Here is a 20,462-nt window from a genome sequence, read left to right on the forward strand (position 1 = left end):
GCCGAGGCGTGCGTCACGTGGGCGCGGGGGGAGGGCCGCGCCGCGGGGAGGGGGCGGGCCCGCGGGGGGGGGCGGTGGGAAAGGCCGGCGGGCGCAGGCCCGTTCGCGGCCCGGACTCGGGCTTTGAAATCCGAGCCCGGGCGCTGCCAGACTGGTCGGGCGAGCGGGGCCGGGGGCGCGGGCGCCACCGCGCGTCCGGGGCGGCGCTGGGGCGGGGCCCGCCCTGCCCACGCGGGAGCGGGATGGCTGCTTGGGTCCCGGCGCCCCGACAGGGGGCTCGACTCCACCTCCCGGCCTCTGGTCTCGGGCGGTGGGCAGCACATCCCGCCGGTGCATCCCCCCCCCCATGGATACACAGCATAGCGCAGGGGGCAGGGTGTCACGAGGGCCGCCTTACTAGGGACGTTTCACCCGAGACACTGACCCTCAAGTTCTTTGGCTCCTTTTCCAAGCGGTGCCGTTGGGGTGACCGAGGCCAGGCTTTTGGGGTGGGAGGGTGGTCTCCTGGCCCTTGAAAAACTTCCTTCCTAGTGGGTGGGGGTCTGCGTCAGACCAGCAGAGCAGGGGTGGATCGTCCCTAGTGCCTGATGCCTGGGTACACCTGTGTGGGGACACACTCACGTGCACGTGGGCTCTGGGCAGGGAAACCCACCCTTGGAGGGGCAGCCCCATATTGGGGCTCCGGGGCAAAGCAGGAACAAGCTCCTTCCCTCCCACTCCAGGGGCTGCTTGGGAGCTGTTAAGGAGGATAATAAGCCCCGCCTGGGCACAGGTGACCCTGCCCTGCAGGTGTGGGTGAGGCAGAGCTCTTTCAGCCAAACCAAGAGTTGGGGCACCTGTCTTTCCCTGGACTGCTCTCCGGGCCTTCCCTTCCGTTGCCCAGTGATCTGCAGGGTGTTCTGCAGTGTGCAATCCCCTTTCACCCAGGAACTCCTGAGGCTCAGCTCCCACTGGGGGGACGTCCTACTGCCCAAGGACTCAAGTCACATTAGGGGCTGGGGGAAGACAGGGTTCAGGGTCCAGGGTAGGCCAATGCCTGGTGCTCTCTACGAAGAAGGGTCTTAGAGGTGGAGAGCTGGGCCCCAAGCCCTTGGGGTGCAGCTAGCACTCCTTGGGGCCACCATGAGAACAGGTCTCCAGCACAGAAGGAGCAGGCAGGTTCGGGTTGAGGGTTTTCTGTTATTTCTTTATTGGGGTGGGGTGGGGTGCATCATTCAGTGGAGATCTTTGTGCTGGTCCCTATGTGCATACAAGTATGTACACACATATGTTCATACACATGTTCACGTACGTATACACATATACACACAAGGCCAGAGCTCTGCTGGGCTGGAGAGTTCAAGATCTTTTTCCATGAGGGTATTAGAAAAAGACTGATTCCAGGGAATGGGTGGCATCTGAGGCTGTGCCTCTCCCACCCCACTGGGTGGGCAGCCAGCTTTGAGTGCCAGGGTGCAGCTGACGGCACTGGGGGCCTGGGCCCTGAGACGAGCTTGGGGGGACAGAACAGCCTCCAGCCACCCACCACCCCCGCCCTGGGCTGGTGGTCAGGCCCAGCCCTGGCCCTGAGAGGCAGGTCTTCAGACTCCTTGGGTTGGGGGGCCCTGAAGACCCTGAGTGCTTCATGGGACCACTCATTGGGCCCTTCTCCACGCAAGGACTGTCAGAGGACGACCCTCCGGTCCAGGGGGTCCCCACGCCCACTCCGCTGGTGCCTCACTTCCAGGTGCTTGTTCTGGACCTTCTCAAAGTGCTGCAGTAGCTCCGCGTAGTCGATGCTGGGGGAGTCGGCCTTCTGAGACTTGGGGGCTGCCTTCAGACTGGCTCTGGAGGAGGGAGCAGAAGGGCTTGGTGTGAGGGATCAGCTCAGGTGGGGGCTGCAGGGGGAGGGCAGGGGTCAGTGGGGCTCAGCCTCTGGGAGTCTGCCTTATGCTCGGGCAGCCCTGCCCAGCAGCCAGCCCTGGACAGCTGGGGCACCCCATAAGCACCCCCCACCACTGGTGGGAACAGCCAGCACTGCTGCTTGGATATCGCCCTCAGCCTGCGGGCTGGCGACGGCGCCCAGAGCAGGCATCGCATTGGGAAGCATTTCCTGTTTACGAGTGGCTCCCTTTGGGGTGAAAGCCAGGGCCAGCAGCCAGCCAGGAAGCCAGCTGGGGCCTGGAACAGAGTCTGGGGACAAGGGGGAGGGGGCAGCCTGGCTCTTTCTGTGGGGCAGGGCTAGGGCTGGTGACAACAGGCAACACTTGAGAGTCTCAGCTGGGCCCTCAACTTGGTAGGACACTTGTTTTTGAGTGTTGGGGTCCTGGGGCCTGCAGTCACTCCCTGTCCTTGGGGGAAGGGGAGCTGGTCTCTTCACTGGACACGCTGACAGCTCCTACGCTCCTGTTGCTACCACCCTCCCCTCCCCGGGTGCTTTGGACACAGTTGTGCGATGCACAGCTACAGCGTGCACGATGCTCCCATAGCTGTGCGGGGACAACTTCAAGCCCAGTGCTTAGCTTGCTCTGCGCACCAGATCCCCTCGGGCTGCTGCCCCATTCCTTACCACCCTCCGGCGGAGCCTCATGGACTCCTCCCTCACCCTGGCCTCGGGAAGCAGATCTGTGTGGGCCCGGAAGCAGGGAATCCTTGGGACCTCTGTGTTCACGAAAAGACCCCAATATGGGGCATCCAGGCAGCAGCTGAGCACAGGAGCGGGCGACCCGGACCCAGCCATAACATGACCACTTCCTCGCCACCTGACTGTGGGCACGTGACTCAGTTTCCTCATCTGTAAAGGGGGGTGCTGGCACAGGAGTCACCCACTGGGGTGGTTGTAAGGATTCCTCCAGACATGGCGTCTAAGAGCTCTGCCTGGTGCCCAGGCCCAGCCTAGGTACCCTAGAGGCGGCTGCTGTGGCTACAACCCTGCCCCTCTGAGACGAGGCCAGCCAGGGCCCAGCAGCTCGCGGCCTAGTGCACGTGGGTTGCCATTTCGAGGGAAACACAGTGGAGCTGCCCCCAGTGGAACCGTCAACAACGAACTCTGCCCAGCACGGAAAACCGAAGGCCAGAGCCTGCCAGGCACCTCTGGAGGCCAAGAGGCTGCCAGGGCAGGACCAGGGGCAGGGGGAACGCTTCCCACAGCTGAGACACCTTCCGGAACCCAGCCCTGCTCAGCCTCTGCCTGCCCACACCTGCTCCCTTCCGCCTCCCTGCTGAAGACGCACCACCGGAAAACACTTCGGGTGATGCTGTGTCTGCGGCCGATTCTGCACTGGGCCTCGAGCCCCTGCCTCCTGAGTGCGGCTCAGTCAGCGTCAACTCCACAAGATCAAAAGCAGCTGGGTGGGGCCTGCACGGGGGCCTGGCTGTGGGCAGCGTTCTGGGCTCGCTGCTGCTTTCAACGCTCCTGGGAATGGGGCGAGACCCCCCCCCGGCAGAGTAAGCCTGTGGCCAGGAGAGCAAGCTGGGCTTCGGAGTCCAGGCTGTGGCCAGATGCTCCCCTAACCTACTGAGGCCGGGGCCAAAGGGGCGACACTGGTGTGTGTCTTCTGACCCTGGGTGCCCACGGCTGTGCCCTGCTCCCCACGGCACTCCCAAGGCATTGGGTTCAGGGGAGATTAGGGGTTTTGGGGAGATGCTAGCACCGGAATGCAAACCCGGGGTGATGTGCACACGTGCCAGGGTGGGGACGGGGAGGAGTGGGCTACGTCCTGCTCTACGTGCCGGGCAGACCTTCCTGGCCTGAGGTCTTGGGAGCAGGGAAGGATGTGTCCCCGCAGGGCTAGGAGGCACTGCCTGGGTCTCTGAGCATGGGGGCCAGGGCTCCTCTCCCCATCTGTGCTAACGGGCATGGCCGCGGCCCAGACCCTTCACAGGCTCTACGTTTGCAGAAGACGTCCAGCCACGCGCAGAGCCGGGATTCCAGAACCCTGGGCCAGTCCTCTCTGCTGCCACCCCACCCACACACCTGTCACCAGCTTCTCCTTCAGAGGTTCCCTCCTGCCTCACTGAGGAGATGGTCCCTGGGGAGTGGCCCAAAAGCCTGGGCGGGGGATGGTCCCCGAGCCCTGCCGGCGCCTTGAGCACACACAACGTGTGACGGGCGAGGAGCACAGCAGCTGCCCCAGCTGTTCCCGGCTCGCAGGCCTGTCAGGCAACTGGACGCTGGCTGCCAGCTGCCTGCCCCTCCCAGGACTGGGGCTGTCGTCTGTGCCCAACCCTGCAATCTGACCCCTCCCCCAGCTGTGCCTGAAGCCCTTCCTTGCCCACTGCCCGTATCTGTGGTATCTCCTCCTAGGTCTTTGCAAAGAAAGGCTGGGAACCTAAGGCCTTGAAGGCTGGGAAGTGCCTCACATACCCCTTTAGTCCAAATGTGCATTTACTGATGAAGAAACCAAGAACCTAGAGAGGGCATGGGGCTTGCCTGAAGTCACACAGCAAATCCACCACAGAGCTCGGACCAGATCTGACTCCAGGCCTGCAGACCATCCACTGCCCCAGAGAATCTTCCACCCAGAGGCCTTAGCCCCTTGCTCAGGACTTCCCTGACTCTGACTGTGGGAGATGCCGAGGAGATCCTCATTCTCCCAGCTTCCCTCTGCAAACTTGTGCTACCCTGGCTTGCAGAGTGTAGGCGGGGGTCCAACTCTGAGCCCCCACCCCCAGCCCCAAGATGCAGAGATGCAGCATGCAGATCCCCGACAGTGGCACTGACCCTTAGCGCAGCGGACCTGCCGCCTGGCCAAGAGACCTCCCCTAGGAGGGTGGGTTCCCATGAGGAAACCGCAGGTCACAGGTAAGCAGCCCTCCCTACTTCTCCAACCAGCTTCGAGCTGTACCTTCCGCCCCTAAGTGCCTGCCAGGGCGACCCTAACACCCACGTGGTACTGCAAAGGCCAACCCAGAGGCCAGGCTAGTGACACACAGCGAGGCTTCAGGGCTTCTCTCTGCCCGAGAGGATCGGAATGGCTGCCTCCCTGCTCCCCTGGGCCACTCAGTGTACTAAATGCCGTCTCCTGAGGTGGCACCCTGAGCAGCTGGGACAGCAGTGGCACAAGGCCCAGTCCTGCCACCCGGAGCACTGCCGTCCGGAGAAAGGGGCAGGGAAGGCAGGAGCTGGGCCTTGGTGGGGGACACACTTGCTGAGGGTTCAGCCTCTTGAGTCGGCCTGGGGCCGACAACCAACAGGTGCCTCTGGGGGCCAGGCCTGGTGGGCAGGGTGGCGAGAGCGAAGCCCACTGGCGCGGAGGGCACAGGGGCTCCCTTTGGGGGCCTTGAGTGCCGGGCAGGCCCAGCTCAGGGCTGTCTGCGTCCACCCTCAGGGCAAATGCCCGAGGCCCTTCGCTGGAGCGAGGCGCCAGGCCTGCTGAGTGGCTCTAGCAGCCTGGGAGGGAATTCTAGACACACAGGGCATCTGATGCAAGCTGGGCGCGCTCCATTCAGCGTAAATCTTCTCAGTGGCTCTGCTCGTTTCCATGGCGACCTGACAAGTGAAATTTTCCATCTCGGATGCCAAATGCCTGTGGATGAGGCAAAGCCTCCAAGGGTTACCAAATATAGACACAGCCCAACAGGCTCTGGGGCAGGGGCTGCACTGGGTGCAGGGTGGGGGCCTGGGCCCCTGTCCAGAGGCTGCTGAGCTGGGCCTCTCGGTGGAGGTGTGCCTGGGCCCTGTTCTTCCTGCGGGCAGGACCAGGGCAGGGGAGCCCCGGGTACACCCTGCCTGCCACCCACCAGCAGAGGCTTGGGAAGGTCCCAGCAGTGCTGGGGTCTCCCAGCACCCCCAAGTTGAGTCTGCCACAGGCAGGGTGGGGAGGGCTGTGTGAGGCCTGGGAGATGCCTGGACCAGGCCCTCTCTTACTCTCCTGCTCAACAGCCACCAGGGCCCCACCTCTAAGCTGGGGCAGGAACTCTGTTTGGGTAACTCTGGGATGCCCTCTGACTTAGGAGATTTCGTCCTCTCCTCACTAAGCTCAACGCTGATTGCTTAGAGCAGGTACAGCTACACCCCCTGCCTCGCACATAAGCCCCCTGCCGGGTGCCCTGACGTGGACACAAGAGGCCAAAGGGCAAGTGGCTGTGGGCTTGACTGTAGCTGCAGTGACAAAAGGAGTTGGGGCTGAGGCAAGGGGACCTTGGCAGATCCTCAGATGCCCCCTCCTCCCCAGGCTCCTCGGCCAGGGCCCTGCTCGGTGGCAGGAGCCCCCCTGGGGGGCGGGGGGGGGGCACTCACTCGGTCTGCAGCAGCTCGGGGTTGGGCACGCACTGGAGCCGGTGCGAAAGCAGCTGGAAGGCGCTGCTCTGCGGCAGCAGCATGAGCAGGCCGTAGAGGGCCTTGATCAGGTAGGGGTTGTTCTTCACGTCCAGCAGCTGCAGGCGCAGATCTGTGGAGGGCGGAGGGCAAGGGTCAAGGGTCAGGGGCCTGGCACTGCGCTGGAACACACCCAGCCCCGACCCCCTGCCTCAGCCTGGCTGGCGCCACCAGCACAGTGGCACCCAGCGCCCGAGGACCCAGCTGTGTGGGGCCAGCCAGGTGGCCGTGGCTTGGAGCGAGGCAGGGGCTCCTTCCCGGCCAGCCCAGCCTGCCCCCTCCTCCTCCAGGAGTGTCTTGCCTGTTTCCATGATCTCATCTTTCCTCCTTTCTACACACCTGCCCATCTGTCTGATCTTTCCAACAGTCACCCCAGCCCGGTGACCCCCAGATCTGCTGCTGGGCCTGGCCCACTCCCCTTCCCCCCAGGCCCAGCTGGCTCCCCGGTAACGAGGGCTCGGGGTTCGTAGCGTAACAGATTCCCCAGTTGGCTCTGCACGTGCCAGCACAAGAGAGCTATAAATAGGGTGTGCTGGAGAGAAAGACGGAGGATTAGGACAGCTTTTAGCGAGGGCAGGATGGAAAAACGCTTTTGTGTGTAGTGTGACACACACCAAAGCCCCTGCGTGTCTAGGAGATGCTTTTGGATCTCCGGCTCAGACCCCAGCCCTGCACCACCCTGGGGGTCTCAGCCCAGCACCCGGGTCTTGGCCCAGCACCCTGTCCAGCCCAAGTTGCACGGACCCCGCTGGTGGCTGCTCCCACGCAAGGCAGGTCCAGCTTCCCCAAGGCCCATGGGGAGTCAGGACTCAAAACGGGCTGTCACTGCTCTCCTGAGTCTCTTCAGGAGAACCCCCAGCTTCTACTGTCCGTGTCCCCAGGCCCCGTCAGGCATCCTTTGTGGAAGGCGAGCTACCCCTGTAGAGTGGCCATGTCTGCCCAGAAGCAGCCAGGCCTTGGGGCCAGGAAACTGGGACTGGGGCTTGTTCTCCAAGAGGCAGGAGCCACCTGTGGAGGAGCCCCACACTGTTGTCCCCAGGTCTGGCCACTCCAGCAGAAGTGTGGGCCTGTCTAGAGTCCTTTCTTCCCTTTGGGCCTTGGGGAACCTGGGACTCCCTGTGGCCAAGCCAGCCACCACCAGGCTCCAGGCAACTCAGGGTTGGAGCAGGTGCTGGGCAGAGGCCAGGGGTGCGTTCTCCTAGAGTCACCCTCCCCCAACAAAGCCCTGGGCCTGAAGGACAAGGTGCTCCGGGTTGCTCCAGGGTCAGGTTGGACATGACCTCAGCGGGGCGAGTGGGCACCTGTCTGCCCCGGGAGGCTCTCGGGGAGGCGAGGCATTAGGCACGTCTGGGGCAGGCTTTGGTGCTCTCTGCTGAGAACAGGGTCACCCTCTGCTCTTCTGTCTCTGGGCCATCAGTCACCGTGGTACCTGCTGCTGGGAGAAGCTGGCCCTCTGAGTGGGAGTGAGGGGAGGGAAGGAGGGTCCCTCAGCCCCTGCATTTACTCTGGGCTCCAGGGCTCAGGCTAGGCGGGTCGGAGCTGCTGCCAGAGACTGGGAGGCCTGGGCGGCCGGCTTGGCAGGGAAGGGAGCCCCGGCAGGGCTGCCTCCCAGCACTCTGCACACTATAAACACACGGGTGTCGCTTGGAGCGTGCCTGCTTTGGGGAGCAGGCGTCGTGTGTGTTGAGGCGCCAAGGGTGGTGCTCGCCCAGCCAGCTGCCGCCTGTGCATTCAGCCGGGGTGTTACTAGTCAGGCAGCTGCTGCCCACCGGCTCCCAGCACATACCAATGCCTCTTTCCAAGGGGTGCGGGCATGGCTCCTGGGCAAATGGGAGCCTGCAGGGAGACCCCACAACTTCACAGAGCCAGGGCACGGGGCAGCAGGCTTGGAGGAGGGGCTGGGGACAGCCCTGGGCAGGACTGACATTAGCCTTCAGGTGGGTTTTGCTGTCAGCACTGGCCTGTGTCCGTGAGACCCACCTTGAGGGACACAGGCAGGACCCATGTTCTGTTGCCACATGCCCCAGCCCTGCTCCAGCTGGTTTCTCAGCCGACTAACATCCCAGTTTTACATTCTTGACATTCCAGAAGCATCCCTGGGGTGACTGCCCTCCCTCCCTGCCCCCAAGCCTCTGCCAAGAGCCGATGAGCTTGGCTCTAGCTCTGCCTCACTCCAGGCTGGCCCGAGGCCACACGCGGGATCCTTACATGTGAAGATGGGGCACTCGATCAGCTGCACCAGCTTGTCCACTTCTGTGAGGAAGTCCACAGTGACCTCCAGGTCCCCGCTGGGTGGGCAGTCAAGGAAAGTCTGACCCCTGGGCCAGCACAGCCACAGCTGCAGAGCTGGGGCCAGGCCGGCCACACCTTGGAGCAGGTGGCAGAGGCTGGAGCCCCGGGCTTGGCCCAGAGCACCATGCGGCCTCCACACCGGTCCCTGGTCTCCTCTGCACAGGGCTGAGTCTCGAAGAGCGGGATTTGGTACACGGAGGACATGAGTCCGTCCTCCTCCCTGCCTTGCTCCCCCTCTACCTGGAACCCCCCCGCAGGGGCGCTCAGGTTCCCACCCTGCAGCTGTCTCGTCTACACCCTCCTCGGCTCAGCCCCGCAGCCTGTTGGGAGGGCTGGGCAGGAAAGGCTCCTGCTCCCAGCAGGGCCATGTCAGGGCTGCAGCAAGTGTGCTGGGCGGTGACCTGCCAGTCTGTGGGTCACTCAAGTGGCCCAGAGCAGCAGATCTGGGTCGTGGAAGGAGAGCAGGCACCCTGAGGGGGGCCAGGCAAGGCCACGCCCAGCCCTCCACGGAGGCCCCTCACGGCCTTCTAAATAGCGCTCCGATCCAAGGTCACATGTCAGGCACTCACGGAGGAGGCGGTCTGCTCCTTGGTGCCCTTCGAGGGGGCGAGAGCTGAGGTGTGCGTTGGCCCTTCCCCTCCCGAGACCCCCTATCCAGCCTGCTTCTCCCCACCGCGTCCTTTGCCAGGCTGGGCTCTGGCTCTGCGGTCCCTGGAGGCTCAGTCCTGAGCTCGATCCTGCAGCCTCGCCCGCACCCACCCAGGGCCCTCTCCCCTGCCCTGCCCCACGCTGGGCCTGGCGCAAAGGTGGAGGCAGGAGCTGCAGTGAGCAGAGAGCACCCATCTCTTCCCGGGGGCAGGAGCTGGGCTCACCCTCACCGGGTGGCCTGGCACCGCCCGCCAGCACCCTCCAGGCTGAGCCTGCTCAGCCCTGACCCCAAAACACGAGGTTTCTCCAGGGTCAGTCCCCCTCCAGGAAGCCCCCAGCGGCCCGTGTGCTGCCAATGGTGCTCTCCCGAATACATCCCCTACTGCACCCTGGCCAGGCGGCCCTGATGTCATAGTCCTGGGGGCCGAGCAGAGAGGTGGGGCAGGAGGATGGCTGCCAGGCCCCCCGGCTGGGTGCAGAGGGGTCACCCGGCCGACCCAAACAATAGTGAGGGAAGGATACAACTTCTGGATGAGGTCGTAGGCGTGCTGGTAGTTCTGGGTGAGGAAGCAGAGGGACACTGTGGTGACTGGGTTGTGGCACCAGGAGCGGTATAGGCAGCAGAACAGGTTCTGGCTCTCCTGAGGGGGAGAGGTGCGGGCACTTAGGCGAGCCCTGCTCTGTCCCTGCCGGGTCCTTGCGGGGACCCGCAGAGGGAAGGGCCACAGGGGCCAGGAGCCAGCTCAGCACCCCCAGCCGTGTTTGGCAGCCCAGCTGGGAACGAGCTGTCACAAAGGAAACGCTGACAGTTCCTCCTCAGACCCTGTCATTACCTCCCGGTCCCACAGAGCTGCACGGTGGCGAGGGCCCGGTTGGGAGTGAGCCTGTCCTTTGTGCTGGCAAGACTGCCCTCGGCAAGATAGCAGTAATTGTGCGCCCCGGAACCCTGCGGCAGAGCCGGGGCTGGGAGGGCGAGGGGGTGCGGGCGGGAGGAAGCTTCCTCAGGGGCCAGGCCCTCCTGGCCGGTGTCCCCCTCTCTGTCCTCGAACGCCACCTCCGCCCCGCTGCAGGCCAGCCCAGGAGCTGAGCCCACACTTGGGGAGCCCCTGCCCCTGAGGAAAATTCTTAAGGCCTCTGCGAATGTCTGGAAGGAACCACAGGAGGAAGGCAGGGCTGTGGCCTGGATCACTCTCAGACAGGGGCTTGGACGTCCTCGGGACTCCCGGGGAGGGCGTGAAGCAGGGTCTGCGGGGTCTGCTGGGCAGGGGCGGTGGGGGAGGAAGCCCTGGAGCCCCTGCACTCAGGACGGTGCCTCTCCCGGGAGGCCTGTGGTGGCCCACAGCCCCTGCCCGCCCAGGCCAGGCCTGCGTCCTGGGTTTCTTAAGTCGTGCAGGGTAGTGAGTGTCTCCCTGCTCTCTCTGACCAGCCCCCGATGTGTCGTCACTCAAAGCCTGGGACGGGCAGCAACAGGACACCCTGGCTTACAACAGGTGCCTTACAAGACAGATGTGTCCAGCTATGGCGGACAAGGGCAAGGAGAGTAACTAACCCCCGAGTCCCAGGCCAGGTTACAATCCAGAGGCCTGACCCCGAGAGGGGGGCGTCCCCCAGTGGGGTGGGCCCAGAGCCAGCAGAGCCTTGTTTGTGAGGGGGGTGGGGGTGGGTGTCGAGGGGTGGCGAAGGCAGGGCCGTTGGCAGGTCAGGGAGGGCACGTGGCCCTGGAGAGAGTACAGAGCCTTCCGTGGGCAGAGACCTCGACGGGGGCAGAGCCCCACACAGCGTACCAGAGTCTTCAGGTCCTTGAGCTGGTTTCGCAGCTGGAAGAGCTCGGTGGAGGTGAGCAGGATGGTGTTGAGGGCGTGGACCATGGTTGACGCGAACTTGAGGTCCTCCTCCCGCAGCAGGATGTCGGCCATCGAGTGGAAGATGTTCTCTGCGTTGAGCAGGAGGCAGAGCTGCCTGGAAAGCGGGCAGAGTGGGGTCAGGCTCAGGGCACTCTGGAAACCTCAGTGCCCCAGCTTGGGAAGCCTCCTCCGGGTTTTTCAGCATTCCGGGGAAACCTGCTCTTTCCGGGGGGCCAATGTGGAACCCCGACTCTGAGGCCTGTGGGGGTGGTGCTGGGCCTGGGTCCACACCTCTCAACACTGCCCACCTGGCCCGGCAACCCCGGACCCCCCAGGCTAGAGTTACCCCCAGCCTCCACCATCAGAAATAGCCAGCCCCTGGCTACCAATGATGGACAGGGCCCCAGGTCACCGTCCTGAGCTCCCACCTGTGTCAGCGATGTCCCCCCAGGCCATGGCACTCCCACCCCCTGCTGGGCTGTAGCGACCACTTCTCCACCATTGCTCACCTGTTGACCGTCCCCCCACCTCCTCAGGAAAGCTCGTGAGGTCGGGGTCTGGGGCAGCCCGCGCCTGGGCATGCCCGCAGGTAGCAGGGGCCCAGGGGGTACCTGTAGGATGGCCCCCAAGAGGACCCTGGGTTTTCCCTTCACTGTATAGATGGTGACACTTGGGGGCACGGAGGAGAAGGGACGTGACCAAGGTCGCAGGGTTACCTGGGCCAGAGCCTGGCTCCACTGCCCCCTGGGCCATGACTTCTCCCACCGTCTCTCCTCTAGCAAGTCTTAGAGATGCAAAGATCTGACTTTGTGAAAACCCACCTGACAGTCTCCATGTTATAAAAAAGGGAAACGGGACCCACAGCATGAGGAAAAGCGGGTTTTCCAGGGTCCCTGGGGCAAGGTGGTGTCAGCAGTGACAAGTGGGTCTCGAGGACAGGCTCTGAGGAAGCCTCTGACCGCCCCACTTCGCCATGTGCCCTCAGGGGCTTGGCCTTCAGGGGACGGGCGCCCAAAGGCCACCTGGGTAGTGGCTTCCCTGCTGGGGTGGGGCGAGACTTCCTGTCAGGAGTCTCAGGGATCTGGAAGCTTCCTGCAAACTGAGAAGGAAGCAGGTAGGGGCCGGACAGGAGTGGACAAGTGGCCGGTGAGAGGGTGGTGTGTGCACAGTGCTTCCTGACTGGTGGTGGCTGGTGCCAGCAGGGCAGCCCTGCCTTTACGGCCTCCCGTCTGAGGCCGATGTTCCCCCCGACTCCTCGCCGCTGCTGCAGGGAAGCATCGCCACACACCAGACAAGGGGTATGAGGCCTCGAGGTCCCCTGTGCTGAGCGACACGAGCCACGTTTTGAGGCAACAGGCATGAACCACGTCCGCTTCCTACCAGGCACCGACCCTGTGCTAAACCCGGCGTTATCAGGGCCTCGCTTCCTGCCTGCCTCTGAATACCAGCCACGGCTTTCGGGCCAGGCTCGAGAAGATTCCTCCCCACCCCTGGCCCTGGAAAAATCCCAGAGCATTTGGTAATGCAGAGGCCAAACCACGAAGCACAAACAGTGGGCAGGCCGTCTCCAGCCCAGCCCCGGCTGGAACCAGCAGGCTTGGGCGAGAAACCATGGGAGAAATCGAAACAGGGCCGAGGCGGGGCGGGGGGCAGTGAGCGGGGTGGGCGGTGGTGGACGCACAGACATGGGGTCACTTCCTCTCTGCCAGTGCCTGGCGGCTCCCCTGCTGTCGGGTGGTGGGCAAATGCCTCGGGGCCTGGGGTCCCCAACCACCAGCTGTGTGATCTCAAGGTCTCTGCACGACAATTTCTTCACTTCCTAACTGGGGGCAATCCCTCCGGTAAGATGGCGGGAAGTCCCCCCAAGGCCAGCCGCGAAGACTAGAGACGACGCATGTGAGGGGCCCAGTGTCCGGTGCACGGACCACCCGGCCCACGGGAGGGAAGCCTGGCCAGGCTGCCTCAAGCCAAAGGCCAGGAGGTGCTGGCCCTGCTGAACTCAGACAAGGCTTCCGGTCCCCTCCTGGCCCTCCCACCCCGGGATGAGCCCTGTCTCCAGGGCCGTGGGACAGAAATGTTCCAGAAGGGCAGGCGAGGGAGGAAGGGGAGCGTTCTGACAAATGGTCACAAGTGCCCGTCGCCTGCAGCTGCTGCCGTCTCCATGACAGAGGCCAACAGCTGAGCCGCTGCCAGGCAGCGCTCTCCAGGGATCACAGGCCGGGCCAGCCCCGTGGGGACCTGCGGCAGCCGGAGGGTGGGGGTGGTGCTCACGTGAGGATAGCCGGGGAGGCTGCGGAGGGACAGGCACAGGCACGGGGCTGGCGATGAGGAGGGGCGCGTGCCAAGGCCTCCTGGTGTCCCAGAGAACCTGGGAACACAGATGGTGCCATGGAAGGTCAGAGACCGCGGAGTTTTCTGAATCACTCTTTTCTTCTGCCACCAGGAACAAGATCCTCTCCTGGGTTTCCTCCCACCTCGCCGCTGTGCCTCCTGCCCCAACTCTGGGGTGGCCCTTCTGCTCTTCTCTCTCTAGTCTGTGTCCCTCGGTGGTCTCTGGCCCCACGGATGTGTTCAAAGCTGTCCCTGAATCAGTGACTCCCACATGTGCTCTTCTGCTCTGAGGCTCCCCTGGGCTCTGGATGGGACAGCTGCTTTTCAAACCAAAGTTTGGGGGCAATGCCTACTGACACCCAACTCTAGGTGTCCCCGTAGACCTGCCACCCGCCCCTCTCCAATCTCAGTAAATGGCATCTCTGCCCACCCAGCTGCTCAAGCCCAAACCAAAGAGCCATCCCTGACGCCCAGCCCCGTCTCAGTGCTGGCAGGCCGGGGCTGCACCTTCAGAGCACGTCCTCACTCGGACGCCCTGCCCTGTCACAGCCCCACCGCCTAGGAGCACGTCTGCACCTCCGCCTCACCAGTCTCAAGACGTCTCCTGCTCTGTCCCCTGCTGCTTCTCACCCCTACGGTTCACCCTCCTGTATGCACCGGGCAATCTTAGAAAGTTCCACTGGAGCACATCCCTCTCCTGCTTGGGACTTGCTGATGGCTTCCTGCTGGACCTAAAATAAAGTTCAGCCCCTCACCACGGCCTGCAAGATCGTACACCCCCTGGTCGGTTCACCTCCAGCCTCAGCTTTTCTTTTCTGTTTTTTTTTTTTTTTTGAGACAGAGTCTCACTCTCTTGCCCTGGCTAGAGTGCAGTGACGTCAGCCTAGCTCACAGCAACCTCAAACTCCTGGGCTTAAGCAATCCTACTGCCTCAGCCTCCCGGGTAGCTGGGACTACAGGCATGCACCACCATGCCTGGCTAATTTCTCTCTCTCTCTCTCTCTGTCTATATATATATATATATATATAGCTGTCTATATAATTTTTTTCTATTTTTAGTAGAGACAGGGTCTCGCTCTTGCTCAGGCTGGTCTCGAACTCCTGACCTCATGCGATCCTCCCACCTCAGCCCCCCAGAGTGGTAGGATTACAGGCGTGAGCCACTGCGCCCGGCCAGCAGCCTCCACTCTTACTGACCCCTCTTCACTCATGACATTCTTGCCTCTCGTGTTTTCTTTCTGTTCCTGACGTGGCCCAGCCTGCGCGGTCCCAGGGGCTTAGCCTGCTCTGCCCTGGCCCGGCCAGCTCTGCCTCACTGGGCAACTGCCTCCCTGGCATCGAGGCCTCAGCTCCAGCCTCAGGTTCTGGCGAGGCCGGGGTCTGATGTGCACTCCCTGCTCAGAGCAAGTCTCACTTCTGTGCAGGCACTGCCCCTACCTGACACCATCCTGTGATGTGCTTGTTTACCGGCTTCTGGTCTGTCTGTCTCTTCCGCCAGAATGAGAGCTGCACAGGGCAGGGCCTTGGCTGTGATTCCTGTTACCCACCCCCCAAGCCAAGGCGAGGGCTGGCACTCCGCAGCTGCTCAGTTCTCGCTGCTGGGCATTGCTAGGAAGGATCGAAGGTCTCCCGGACAAGCCCGCAGACGTGCCGAACCCCACTCTGCCCATCCCCGGCAGGTCCGTGCACGCCGCGCATAGTCTGGCCTGCAGAAAGCAGCCGCCCTGATGTTGCATTTTTACCCATCTCACCACCAGGCCGAGAGCAGGCCTGGCTGCCCTGCCCAGACCCCCCTGCCGCGGGAGGCCAGCTCATCTCAGGGGACTCCGGAGCCTGTGCCTGCAGGACAGCCCGAAGGCTCGGCAACAACACATCACACCGGGCTTCCTCATGAGGAGTCTCCCCTGAGCGCTGCTAATTAAAACACCGCGGGAGGGGAGGGGAGAAGCTAGGAGCAGGCACCCACCGAGAGCAGCGGCTGGGGCCCTCCACGCTCTGGACGCTTCTGCTAGACCTGCCCAGGAGGCCGCTGGGCGGAGCCTGGAGGGGCTGCTCTGGGCTCAGCGGCTCATGGGGGCTCCACCAAGGAAACGGGCGAGGTGGGGGCTGCGTCCTGCCTCACCCCAAAGTCACCCTAGGTTTGCAGAGAAGGAAAGCACCTCCCAGACTGCTGGGTCACGACACCTCAAGAAGACAGGACTAGCGTATCAGTTACTGCCAGGGCCTGTCACTGGATGCCAGGCACCGGGCTCAAGGTGTCACACCCGCCTGCCTGGATCCGGCCGGGGTGGTGGGTAACCACAGCAGCTTCCTCTCAGAGGACTCTCAGGTGCAAGGCACGGTCCCAGGCAGCCGGGGGGACAGAGAGTGGGAGTAGGTCAGCTGGGCCACCCCACAGAGAGCTCTGGAACCTCAGCAGGATGCCGATACCTCCTCCAGACTCAAGGGGGTGGGAGAAGAAGGCCCACTTTCACTTCAATCCCGAGTCCATGACAGGGTCTGCACAGGTGGCCTCAGAGTTGCCACGTGCCTGGCACTGGGCTCTGAGCTCCTTCTGCGGCTTCTTGCGGAGTCCTCACACAACCTGGGCAGGGTGAATGATTATCACCCCCATGCAGAGAAGAGGACTCTGACGTTCAGGGAGGCCCCATGCTGCCAATCACATAACTGACCAGGGGAGGAGAATGGAAGATTCAGACCTAGAAGAGTCGACTTCCAGAACCTGAGTTCCTCCTCACCACTCTGCCTCCTCGGTGCCTGTTGTGAGCGGGCACCGGGGACTGTCCCTGCCCGGTGGAGGGCTGGCAGATGGCTGCCTTGCAGGGCTGCTGCGTCATCACTTCTCTGTTGAGCCCCAGCCCGGCTTGAACTGCCTGCCTGGCTCTCAAGCAGCGCCAACAACGGGACACAGCTTGCGGCACCGCACATTCGCCCTTACTCTCTAATGCCCACGTGGAAGCGCTGTTCATCCCGAGACCGTGGCCCGGAAAGTGTGTGGGCCGGGAGGAACCCTGAGTCTGGGAGGCCACAGGGAACCCCCGCACTGTGCCTGGGGCTGGCGGAGGCAGGTCCATACACGCATGTGCCGGGTTGGTGAGAGGCCGGCAGGGAGGGCCACACGACCACTTGGGGACGGCTTCTCGCTTGGTGGCAGTGAAGCTGTTGGCCCCAGCTGGGGCTCTGCGGCCACCGGTTCCGCACACGCACCCCACAGTCCCCACGGACGTGGCTCTCTGCTCCTCCCTCTCAGGCCTCCTGCTGTTGCCTGGACAGCTGTCCCCTCCTTCTGGGTCTGGTTTCATGCTGGGGACAGGACCAGCTTCTCTTTGGTTCCTCTGCTACACACCAGGAGCTCTTAAGGGAGCAACCCGACCTTGGCATGCTCTGACCCCCCCAGGGCCCAAGAGGGGGGCTGTCACTCTCCCTTAAGAACTGAGATGACACAGCCTTGCCCATAAAGACTCTCTTCCCTGGGGCAGCCTCAAAAGGCCAAGGCCAAGGCCCACACCAGGGCCAGGGAAGGAAGGACAAGGCTCTGGCTTCCCTCCTGCCCCTGTCCTGGCGTGGGCCGGGAAGGCACGCTGAACCACACTTGCCAAGCTGGGGTGAGCCTTCGTGTCACTGTCCCTTCGACCACCCACAACTGGCCAAGCGCCACCATGTCCCAGGATCCGGCCCTGGACGGCCACAGGCCTCAGGATGACCCACAGTAGCATGTGCTCTTCCAAGTCCCCGCCTGGGACCCACCACAGCCCCTGCTGCAGGTGAAACTGGGCCAGGGTGGGCGGGAGGAGGGAGGCGTCAACTGGCCTTGAAGCAGCCCTGGGCCTCGGTGGCTCTAGACTGGCCAGTCGTGCCCTGAGGCCATGTGGCCTGGGCTGGCAGGAGGAGGCCCACCCCATGGTAGAAGCAGAGGCAGGAAAAAGGCCCGTGTGGACGCCAACAGGAGCCTCCACCCTCTTCTCTGTGCTGTCTTGTTTTTGAGGAAGGCCACACACCGCTTCTCCTCCAGGGACTGGACAGGCCACCACCGCAGGCGAAGCCGAGCCTTGGTTTGGAGGACAAGGGGGCTCTGACCTGCTCCCCAGCCCGGGCTGTGTGCAGACATAGCACAGCCACTGTGTGCACATTCCCTGTGGGTGTGGCCCTGGGGGGCTGAGGGCTGGCGAGGGTGTCCTCCTTGGGAGGACGCATGCTGGCGCCGCGCCGTGCTTCATCCTGGGGATGGGGACTCTGCCCGCGGCTTCAGGGAAGACGTAAGACTTCTTCCCACGACCCCATTTCCCTGCACCCTCCGAAAACAGGACCAGCAACATCACCAGGGCAGAAACAGCCTCCCCCAACCACACTGTCAGCCGATCCTTCCCAGGTCCCCTGGCTGTTTGCTCTGGACACTTATGCCGCTCCCTCTCGGGACTTTCCTCTGGCTCTCGTCACCAAGTAAGGGCATGCCATGCTCCCACCGCCCCCGCCGGCCCCATGGTGGCTGTAGCACGGAGCCACCCGAGGGTGGGGGACTGGGCCAACCTCCTTGCTGGGCGGCGCAGCTGCCACCCCCACTCCCACCCCTCCTTCCTCAGGCCCAGCCTCCTTAGGAGACTGACCAAGGGCAGCAGCAGCTGATGCGTCTGACCCACAGCAGGGAGGTTTGGGGTGAGTGCTCAGCCTGGGCGGAAGAGAACCGGCCTTCAGGGCCTTTGGTGGGCACAGCCTGTTCCTCTGGCCAGCTGACCCACGGCTCTTGGAGAGGGATGTGGACAGCACCAGGTGGACTCCAGAAGTTTAAGGGGAAATGGCGGAGGCTGAAGCCATCATCCCCTCCCAGGACCTCTGGCGTTCTCGACTGTCCCAAACAATAAGCTCAGCACACCAACAAGGGGGCCACCAGCAGCGTGCAGAACCATGGGGACGCTCTGGGCTCCAAACGTCTTGAGTGGAAAGAGATGCCAACGTTGAGAGACGGGCATGGAAACTGGAGTGCCCACTTGTCACGTGGCAATCCACAGCTGTCACTGACACAGTCCTTCTCTACCCCAGCCCTCGCGGGTCCCGGGATGAACAAAGGACTCAAACTTCCCCCGTGCCCACCCTGCCGCCCCGAGTTCAATCAGTGGGGCAAGTCCTTCCCAGTGGTGCCTGGTTGGTGCCACCCGAGACGCAGGGGTTTGGATGACTTCACTCAGTGTCTCCTGCCAGGCTGGGCCGCATGAACGGGTACAAGAAGGTCTATGTGCCCCAAACACTCAGCAGAACCAAACCTCAATGATGCTGGTTCTTCCTGTCTCTGCTTCTCCGAGGGCTGGCCCCAGGACCAGAGGGCAGCTCCCGTCCCCCACCCCTGTGGGTCCAATCCCGCAGCCCCACGGGCCCAGCTGGGACCCCACCCGCAAGCCCAGCTCCTTGGTGGGTGGTGTGATGGGGGATGGGGTCAGGGGTCACTATGCTCCCTTGCAGGCCGCGGGCAGCTCTGGGTGGCGTAGGGGGCTCCTAAGGGTGATGTGGTTCATAGTCCCAGCTCACGGAAGCCCAGTGGCTGGGCTGGCTGCTGATTTTGAGAGCACAGGGCGGGGGGGACTCCATTGCCCTCCGCAAGCACCTTCAGGGCTGTGCAAATGGCAGGAGGGCAGCAGGCTTCAGGTGCCTGTTCTCAAGGGCAGGGCTGGATCCCGGGTCCCTGCTCAGTCCCCTGTCCTTCTCCCCCCAGCCTGGGCCTCCTTCCGTCCTCTCCACCTCCAGCTGCCTGCGGTGCCCTGACCAGGCCAGTTCCACACACACAGGGACGGGCCCCCATCTCCTCTCGACATTGGCTACTGGCTGTCGTCCATGTCCCCGTCCAAGGCCAATGGGACATGGGCACTTTCCCGGGAGACACCTGGAGTCTCATGGCCAGTAAATCTCAAGTGCCAGCTAACAGCAAGGCCAGAAAATACAGAGATGGCCCAGAGCTGTTCCCACAGGGAAAGCCCCCGCCCCTCCCTGCCCCGCAGCTGGGATGCTTTAGGAATTTAAAGACAAAGCAGCTTTCGGGTCAGCACAACCTCAGGATGGGAGGGGAGGGAGGGGCCTCCCAGCTGAAGTCCAGAAAGCTCCAGAGCTTCGCTGCATCCGGCCCCTCCCCTCCCCATCTTCCCTTCCAACTCTCTGCTTCCCAAGTATGAAAACTGTAAATCTGTTTTATTTATTTCAATCAATCCTCGGCAGTGTGCCCCTCAGGGCAGAGGCAGCCATGGTAACCCTGCCAACTCATGCCTTAAAAATGCATCGTGTTTAATGCAGTCGATGCGTCTGGTACACTTAAAAGTTTCTTGAGGGGAGGTGGGAGGAGGGGGAGGAGGTGCAAGGACTTGTTTTTCTGGGGCTCGCTGGAAGCTCATGGGAAGGGGACGGAGGGAGGGACGGAGGGAGGGGCACAGGGGAGGCGAGGCCTGCAGTCCCCTCAGCTGTCTGTCCCTCTGCTCAAGAAGAGCCACCATCCAGCTCTGGGGGTTCACGGATGGCTGGGCTGGGCTCCCCTAGAGATCTGCAGTGAATGTCTCATTGAGGCAGCCAGCCCTCAGCCCTCTGTGACAAGCTGGTCCCTCATTCCAGGTTTGGGGTTTGCTCTGGGGACCAAGCGGAGAGCAGGACAGACCCAGGAGAGGTGACTCTGGCCTTCTCCGCCACCCAGGGTGCAGTCAGGGGCTCTGCCTTCTCCCAGGACAGAAGCCACCTCCTGCCCTGGCCCCGTGGACCGCCTGGTCTTATTTTCCATGTGCTCTTATCAACCTGGCCAAGCGGGTCCCCCACTGTCCTCTCACGGGTCCTTCTCAAACCCCCCTCTGGCCCCGGCTCCTCCTGCCTCGCCCGTTGCTAGTTCCCCCCAGCTCTGTCCTGGACCCATGCGTGGCCCCTCGGCCCTCCACGGGCTCTGGCTCCTTCTCCACCCAGACCACGAGCTTCCCAAGGCCCAGGGCTGGGCCCCTGCGGACGATGCGGGGACGATGCTTGTGGAACAGAACACTAACAGCCAGGAAGGACGAGGTGGCCTGGGTCACCGTGGTCGTGGAATT

The 20,462-nt window shown here is 63.2% G+C and overlaps 1 protein-coding gene across 2 annotated transcripts in view; it reads right to left on the reverse strand.

Annotated features, from left to right (window-relative positions):
* Positions 1-1,165: 1,165 nt before the first annotated feature.
* VAC14 (VAC14 component of PIKFYVE complex) overlaps positions 1,166-20,462 on the reverse strand; it is a 98,811-nt gene continuing 79,514 nt past the window's right edge. Inside the window, exons 15-19 of one of the 2 annotated variants that reach the window (XM_045533995.1) lie at positions 11,023-11,197; positions 9,761-9,879; positions 8,507-8,586; positions 6,221-6,371; positions 1,166-1,826 (exon numbers count right to left, since the gene is read on the reverse strand). In XM_045533995.1, the coding sequence (XP_045389951.1) occupies positions 1,664-1,826; positions 6,221-6,371; positions 8,507-8,586; positions 9,761-9,879; positions 11,023-11,197 (688 nt within the window). In that variant the 3' untranslated portion in view covers positions 1,166-1,663. The remainder of the gene's footprint in view (positions 1,827-6,220; positions 6,372-8,506; positions 8,587-9,760; positions 9,880-11,022; positions 11,198-20,462) is intronic. The other variant, XM_045533996.1, reaches the window with a different exon arrangement.

The sequence above is a fragment of the Lemur catta genome, chromosome 20, assembly GCF_020740605.2.
Source record: "Lemur catta isolate mLemCat1 chromosome 20, mLemCat1.pri, whole genome shotgun sequence".
In the NCBI taxonomy this organism is placed as follows: Eukaryota; Metazoa; Chordata; class Mammalia; order Primates; family Lemuridae; genus Lemur; species Lemur catta.